Source organism: Clupea harengus, chromosome 17 (genome assembly GCF_900700415.2).
Source record: "Clupea harengus chromosome 17, Ch_v2.0.2, whole genome shotgun sequence".
NCBI classification, from domain to species: domain Eukaryota; kingdom Metazoa; phylum Chordata; class Actinopteri; order Clupeiformes; family Clupeidae; genus Clupea; species Clupea harengus.
In genome coordinates this window covers 12,518,220-12,526,949 of record NC_045168.1, presented here as the reverse complement: position 1 = coordinate 12,526,949, position 8,730 = coordinate 12,518,220, and the positions used below count along the sequence as shown (strand labels likewise).

Sequence of the window (8,730 nt, the reverse complement as noted above, 5' to 3'; positions counted from 1 at the left end):
GTAAGCAGGAACATGGCTTTTCTGTGTGTGTGTGTGACTGACGCCACTTAGTCTGCATATGTGTAAGAGCATGTTTGGACCAGAGGTGATAAGAAGGGTGGAACTGTGCTTCTTTCGACCTTGTGTAAAACTGACATTCTTGCATGACAGAAAGCATAGTAAGATGACCTCAGATGTCAGAGACCCACCACGTGGTTATCCCTGCTGACATTGTTTAGGCGTCAGAGAATGCTAACTTCTTTCTATATAAACCTTGTGTGATGTGTTTAATTTTGCTTCTCTCGTCTGCTGCAGTCTGGGAGTGAGCCCGGGCTCCCGCTCTCTCTGAGAGAGGGCCCGTGCCTCTCTCTGACCTGCCAGGAGGTGGGTGAGCCCAACAGGCTTGTTGTTTAATAAATATACTTATTTATAATAAATATACTTACGCAACTCCGGAGTCCCAAGGTAACTTGAGTGAAATTTTCACCTAACAATACGTTTAGTTAAAAAGAGGATTCACTCATTCGAAGCAGAATGCAGATGTCTGTAATTATCTCTCTCCAGTTAGAGCATAGTCCTTCCATTGTCCCTCAGAATAATGGGGAATTTGTCCCCAAACCCCCTCCCCTAATTACAGAAGATGTGCGGTTGAAGTGGCTATTTAAACAGCACTCTCTGCTGAGTCCATTTGAGAATGTATTTGTTAAATGGCATTAAAGATGACATGGTGCACCAAAAGGAGGAAAATAACCATTCATTGTTCCCTGGAAGAAGCACCTCAGTAACTTTTGAATTAGCACCTGTGCAAACCAGCAATTAAAGGTTTTTGTTACAGGTGACCTAATTGAAAGCCGTCAGTGAAATATGTGATGACCCACCAGTTCCAAACAACACACGGTCCTTCAGGACACACAATCTGCTCAGTCATGGTAAGGTATATAAGGAGAGAGTTGCCATACTACACAGACTTCAGGAAATTCTGGCTTGCCAGCGTGTTACGCTGGTGAAGAGGAGAATGCAAGTATAGATTTGATGAATTAAGACAAAAGCATTATTATGGAAGAATGTTTAGGGGAATGAAGGACGACAGATTCATGGATTCTGATAAGTGTATTTGGTAGAGGAGTTATAGGAGAAAAATCATGTATGAGGACATTGCAGTAATCGGGATTGGATGTAATTTCCCTGGAGGTAAGAGAGACATTTTCCAGCCTTATGTGGTCAGTACATGGTGCCCTTCTTTCTGCCTAGTTGAACATGATTTCCAGAGCATACCCACTTACAGGTCTTGCATGAATTTGATTGTATAATGTCATTGTAGGTACAAACTTCATACAGATGTAACCAATTTAGTTTTATACTTCTTTTGTTATTTGATGTGTCTTTTTGAATTTGTGACTTATGATATTCTTCAGGTGAAGGTCTTGACAACTTCTGGAGGGTTCTAGTTGAGGGAAAGAACTGTACTGTAGAGATTCCAGATGAACGGTTTGACTGCTCATCCTGGTACGATCCTGACGACAGCAGACCTGGAAAAACACAGACTACCAAGGCAGCTCTTATAGATGGGTAAGAAACACGTTTGCTAAGTGATATATGTGTTTTTCTTTGGGGACTCAAATTTTCCAAATTAATTTGCCAGGTTCACCTGCCCTTATTTATCTTATAGATGCTCGCCCATGTTATGTTGACATCAGTGGTTTCAAAGTCAACTGTTATCAGTAGCAAAATATGAAGAAAAAAAAAACACTAGACATTTGACTGCAAGTGATTGGACAACTTTTGTGTTAGCTATTAAATAATACTCATTAATATACTTACAGGGTCAGAAAAAGGCATTTCATTCATGAGTACACTCACCACTCCTCTTGCAGGGTGCTTATACAATGTAGTGATTGGTGTGATGCCTGTATTTTGTCAGATTTAATGAGTTGGACCACAAGTTCTTTGGCATTACTGAGGCAGAGGCAGACTTTATGGACCCCCAGCAAAAGCTGCTACTAGAGTGCTCCTACAGAGCCCTGGAGGATGCTGGGATACCCATGGAGAAGATCAGCGGGACCAGGACTGGAGTTTACATAGGTAATGATGAGACAGTTATTAATAGATATCTCATAGGTGTTTTGGACATTCTCTGTAAATCATAGTTTGTTTTCCTGGATGTTTTTGTGTCAGGCCTCATGAACAGGGACTATGAGACCCTGCTAAACAACAGCCCGAGCACAATAACCCACTATAATGGCACTGGGACAGCTATGAGTGTGGCTGCCAACAGGATCTCCTACACATTCAATCTCACTGGGCCTTCATTTGCCATTGATAGCGCTTGCTCCTCGTCTTTAGTAGCACTTCACTCTGCCTGCCAGGCCATCAGACAAGGTATCTTCACTGGCTCACCCACAAGCTACTTTTTTGTTGAGACAAAGAAAAATATCTAAATTCCCTTTGACCCTTTTTTTGTTGTTGTTGGAATTCATATTTGTATGTTATCAGGTGATTGTGAGATGGCTCTTTGTGGAGGAGTCAACTGCATTCTTGAGCCAAGAGTCTTCGTGGCTCTCAGCAAAGCCAAGATGATCTCATCTGATGGCACCAGCAAACCATTCTCCAGCAGAGCAAATGGATATGGCAGGGGAGAAGGTTGTGGAGTTGTCCTGCTGAAACCTTTGAGGAAGGTATGTCTTCCTTGTACCCAATAACATTTGGTTAATAAATAATAAAGTAGTTTTACAACTATTTAAATTATTTTGTTATTCTGCATAGTTGTTATATAAACGTCATTATCTGTGCTGTTTTATACAAAGGCTCTTGAAGGCTTTCATCATATATGGGGCATTATCAGCAAAACAGCAGTAAACCAAGATGGTCGCACTGTCACTCCAATCACCAAGCCGTCCATGGTCCAGCAGGAGGAACTTCTCAGGAGGATCTACTCCACAGAGAGTGACCTGACGAGTGTCCAGTACATAGAGGCTCATGGGACTGGAACACCAGTAGGTGACCCAATAGAAGCAGGGAGCATCTCTAACGCCGTCGCCCAAGCTAGGCCTCGTGGATCAGAGACAATCATTGGCTCTGTGAAAGGTAACATAGGACACACTGAATCAGCAGCTGGTGTAGCAGGATTGATTAAGGTTCTTCTAATGATGAAACATGAGACCATTGTCCCCTCATTGTTCTACTCAGAGGAAAGTTCAAGCATTGATGCTAAAGCTTTAAATATAAGGATTCCTACGGAAGCAGAGAAATGGAAGCAGACAAATCCCGGTGGTAGAGTGGCTGGCGTCAATAACTTTGGCTTTGGGGGCACCAATGCCCATGCTGTCATAAGGGAACACATACAAACACCTAATTCAATTCTTGCCAGATCTGAGACAAGAAAATGCTTCACTCTTTCAGCCATGACAGAGACGTCCCTCAGGATGTGTATTTCAGACACTCATCAAAGGCTTAGCACAGGTGAACCAGTAGATCTAAAAAACATTGCTTACACGTCAGCGTGTAGGAGAGGTCACTTAAAACATAAATACAGGAAAGCATTTTTGTCATCTTCAGTTGCAGAACTAAAAGAACAGCTTAGGATGGCTCTCGATAAAAAGATCATCCCATCCAAGCCAGACTTGAAGTTGGTGTTTGTGTTCTGTGGCAATGGAGTCACCTACAGAGGCATGTGTAAACAGCTGTATAAAGAACCTATTTTTCGAGAGAAAGTAAGGGAAGTGGAAAATCTTTTCCAGAATCACAGGAGCACATGTATTTCCCAGAAGATAGTGAATGATTATGACAACGATGACTATTCCAAACCAGAGGTTGTTCAACCCTTGCTCTTCGCCATTCAGGTTGCACTTGTAAATCTTCTGAAACATTGGGGCATCAGACCAGATGCTGTTCTTGGGCATTCTGTAGGAGAAGTTGCTGCTGCACATTGCTCTGGGCTGTTATCTCTTGCGGACGCTGTCAAGGTGATCTACTACCGAAGTGCTTTGCAGGGAAGTGTCACTGGCGGGAAAATGCTTGTGGTTGGCAATGTAGCTGTTGCTGACATTTTGAAAATCCTATCGTCTTACACAGCAAAGGTTTGTCTGGCGGCTATAAACAGTCCTGTATCCTGTGTATTATCAGGTCACAAAGACGCAGTAGACAACCTGCACCAAAAGCTGAAAACTTCAGTTATGACTAAAAACCTCTTTCTCCATGTTTTGGATGTTCCCGCTGCTTATCACAGTCATATGATGGATCCTATATTAAGTCAGATCAAAGAAAGTATAGGAGCTCTAGATGTAAATGAAATGGATTGTGAACTTCTTTCAACAGTTACAGGGAAGACATCATCTGCAGAGGACTTTACCACAGGTGAATACTGGGCAAGGAACATCCGTGAGCCAGTTGCATTTCAACAGGCAATAGAATCAGCAGTCAAGGACAAAACGAATGTGGTTTTCATAGAGATAAGCCCAAGGAGGGCTTTGCAGAGGAACATTATGGAGGTGCTAGGGAATGATATTACCGTTTTGTCTTCAGTGCAGCCAGACAGAGACCATGAGACACTTGTTAGTACTGTGGCTAGACTTTTTGAGCTAGGGTCTCAAATAGCCTGGGACAGTGTCTACAGAGGGTCTGAGAGCCAAACAATGGCCTTCCCCAGGTACCAATTTGACTGTCTCAAAAAAGAGGTTAACTTTGAGTCTGTGAGGCAAGGGAATGACATTTTACCCCATTCTGTGCATCCTCTACTGACACAGATGAAGAGAAACAGCAAACAGTTTAAGTGTAATCTCTCATCCAATGTTACATCCTACCTTTGGGAGCACAAAAACAATGGAGTTGTGATTGCACCTGGTTCTCTGTATGTGGAGCTAGCTTTGGAAGCTGCTATGCAGTTCATCAGGCCAAAGAAGCCTCTGTGTTCTCTACAGCTTAGCGTTACGTTCCAGAGCTTGTTTGTGCTCAGCAAGGAGTCCAATCAATTGACAGTGCTTCTTGAGCCATCTGATGGCAAGACCAGATTTGAAATACGGTCTTCGTCCACTGTGCATGCATCTGGCGCCATTACCTATGGAACAGGTCCAGCAGTTATAGAGGAAGGGGTCATCAGTTGTAATACTGTCTCAAAAAGGTGCCCAGTGGTTATTACAAAAGAGGAGGTATATTCCCACCTCTCATTGGCTGGATTTGAATATGGGCCTACATTCAGACTACTGGATGAAATTTGCTATGGAGGAGAGTTCAGGGAGGCCCTGACCACCATCACAGTTCCAGATGAACTGCTGAGCCAACTGTATGAGTACAGGTTGCACCCTGTGGTACTGGACTGTTTCCTACAGATGACATCTGTGGTGGCTCAAGATGGGAGCTGTGCAATACCTTGTTTCCCCTCTGCCATTGAAAGGGTGGTGATCTCCAGACCACTGCAGAGGGTGATGATCATGTATCTGAGGGTGACTCAAGAGACATATGAATTTTATGAGGTGTGTGGCTGTTTTGCAGACCCTTTGGGTCATGTGTTAGTCGAACTAAAAGATTTGAGGATCACATTTGTGCAAGGATGCCCTCAGGTTGTTGAATTCTTTCACAATGACTTTAGATCCTTTACATATGACATGAGCGTTGGAAACAGCCCGAAAGCCTTAGTATTTGAAGATACTCTGGGAGTAGCTAAAGCTCTAAAGCCTTATTTACACCCACAATCTACTTTTGTTTCCCTCTCAAAACCGGCCCCATCCGTTCCTGCTTTGCTCACTCAATGCCTTGAGACCAAAGCTGGTGTGGAATTTACAGAAGTTCTGTTCATGTGGGGAATTCAAGACCTGAGCCAAATGAAAATTGAGACTATTCTGGACAGTTTAGTCGAATGTTGTGAATTCTACCGACAAATTGCACTTACTTTGAGGGAGTACAGCTGCTCATATTTCATACGCGTGATCACCTACAGATCATCTGGTCATATTGTTGATCATATCAGTCCTGGCTTTGTTTTGTCAGGTATGACAAGAGCCCTCGCAGCAGAGATGTCAGGCTTCTCGTTTCAATTAATTGACCTGGCATCTGTGTCGAATGAAGACATACAGGTGTTAGCCTATGTCATTAGCTGCCAGCAGAGCAGACAGCACCCAGAGATTATGATAAGCAAAGGTCAGGTTCATTTAGCCACCATAACAAGAAGTCCATTTCATGATTCTAGAAATACAGAGACATGCATCCATTCTTTGCCATCTCAAAGATTTACCCTACAGACTGCAGATCCCTACAGGATGGGTAAATTGTCAGCGGTTACAGTTAGTTTTGATGATGACCCCATTCTGGATAAAACTTTGGAAGTTAGACTTAATAAAATATGTGTCCATTCATCTGACTACTTTCCAGTTAGTATCTCTGACTTTAAATTTGGTCGGACAATGTACTGGTCCAAGCACTCCACCCAGAGCCACAAGCTCCTGGCTCTGGACTTCTGTGGCACCGTCACAGCTGTGGGGAAAGGTGTGAGGAAACTGAAAGTAGGAGACCACATTGCATCCTGCTACCCCATTATTGCTTCCTCTAAGATCATAATTCCTGAGGAAGTATGCTACAACATTGCAAAACTTCCATTTTTAAGAGTCCCATGTGTCTCGTACTTTGTACTTGCAAGGGAAATCTTTGACAATGTATTACCCAAAGACAAACCGAAAATGGCCATGACAGTTCTTTCATCGGTTCCCAAAACTTTAGCGAAGTTACTTGTTGAGGTAGGAAAGACTAAGGGGTTGAATGTGAATATCCAGACAGAGATAAATGACCAAAATGCTGACTGTGCCGTTATCATCCTGCTGCCTCCTTATGATCAGTCTTTGGTGGTGAGTGCAAGCAGAATATCTTCAGTGAAGCACATAGTAGTTGTCTGTAATGAGGAATTGACCTCACTCTCGCATCTTATTCAACAAAAAAATCGAAATGTCTGCGTCCACGTTCTGAAAACGTCTAGTGTTTTTCAGAAAGCCAACCTTAAAAGAGAGGGTCCATATCTGGATCACTGGCTACATGGGATGACTTTTGGTAAGATCTGTATGACCATACAAGAAAACACCTTTCAGAGAGAAGTCTTTCCTGATAGGACATCTTGCACACAATCTCACTCATACTTTAATGTGGAGAACATCTCTTTGATTGTGTGCACCAAGAATGATTCTATTCATACGGAAACAAATGTCCCCTTGCTCCCACAAGCCAAAGAACTCTTCAGAAAGAGGAGTGTGTACATCGTATCGGGGGGGCTATCTGGGCTGGGGCTAGAGACGGTGAAGTTCATCGCTCACAGAGGCGGAGAGTACATTGTTTCCCTCTCCAGGAGTGTGCCCTCAGATGAGATTCAGCACAGAGTCAGTGGACTACAAAGGCAGTATGGAGTCTCTGTGATGACTCTCAAGTGTGACGTCTCATTAGTCAAAGATGTAGTGGAAGCTTTCACAGCCATTGGCCAGAGGTTTCCCTCCTGCCCCATCCGAGGTGTGTTCCACAGTGCAGCTGTGCTACACGATGGCTTGATTGAGACCCTTGACAGCTCACATTTTAAGAAAGTGCTGAAACCAAAAGTGAGTGGAGCTTTAAACCTGCACTATGCAACACTGCACAGCAAACTCGAATACTTTGTTTGCTATTCCTCCATCTCCTCTTTCCTGGGAAATGCCTCTCAAACTAACTATGCCGCTGCCAACTCTTTTTTGGATATCTTTTGTCATTACCGCCGCAACCTTGGACTTGCTGGGCAGGCCATCAACTGGGGACCCCTTAACCTGGGCCTTCTACTGAACAAAGTACATTTTCAAAGGTTCTTAGAAGCAAAAGGGTTGACAATCATGGAGGTCTCGGAGACACATGAGGCCTTGGCGCGATGCTTGTTGACAAACAACACGCAACAGGTCGTTTGTAAATTTAATTTCAGAAACCTGCAGAACCATGTCCTTTCTCAAAACGCGTCTCTCAGGGTACGACTGTCGCCACTGGTAGAACAGGAGCTCGAGATGAGAGGGCAAGAGACAGAGCCAAAGGTTCACCCTGTGAACACTGAGGAGGATTATGTGAAAAGCCTGCTTAGTGACCTGAGTAATGCTGACATTTGTGAGTTGAGAGAGAGCAGTACACTTACTTCATTAGGTATTGATTCGATGTCTGCCATGACTATGCAGAACCACATATTTAAAGACTGGGGTGTGACTGTGCCGTTGGTAAAGATACTGGATCCCAATTGCACCATGTCCAGTCTAGTTCTAATCCTAAAGCAGAGTACTGATGTGGGTATTGAATAAATTGTAAATTTGCCCAGAATCCTTTCCTATATAAAGTTTCATTGGTAAATACCAGTTAACAGAGCAGCAGGAAGCTATAAGGTATAAGGTTGAACCTATGAGATATAAGGTGTAACCTATGAGGTATAAGGTTGAACCTATGAGATATAAGGTGGAACCTATGAGATATAAGGTGGAACCTATGAGATATAAGGTGGAACCTATGAGATATAAGGTGGAACCTATGAGATATAAGGTGTAACCTATGAGGCATAAGGTGTAACCTATGAGGTATAGCTAAGTAGGGACACAGTGGACAAACACTGGATTTTACCCAGACATTCTGTACAGACTGTCTTTGCCTTTTCTGTCTCTTTGCCTCACCATAAATCTGCAAGGGATGCTCTAAGGTTCCGAATAAGGACGCTTCACTTTTTCTCTTTTAATGCCTTTAACTGCTCTTGCAATTCTGTAAATGCCGTCTTTTTTT

The 8,730-nt window shown here is 43.2% G+C and overlaps 1 protein-coding gene across 1 annotated transcript; it reads left to right on the top strand.

The window, feature by feature from the left end:
• Positions 1-1,121: 1,121 nt before the first annotated feature.
• On the top strand, positions 1,122-8,403 carry pks1 (polyketide synthase 1). Its single transcript, XM_031584369.2, has 6 exons — positions 1,122-1,170; positions 1,395-1,548; positions 1,901-2,061; positions 2,155-2,358; positions 2,473-2,654; positions 2,784-8,403. Exons 1-6 carry the CDS (start codon positions 1,122-1,124, stop codon positions 8,259-8,261), a joined length of 6,228 nt encoding a protein of 2,075 aa, XP_031440229.1. The 3' UTR covers positions 8,262-8,403.
• Positions 8,404-8,730: the final 327 nt, after the last annotated feature.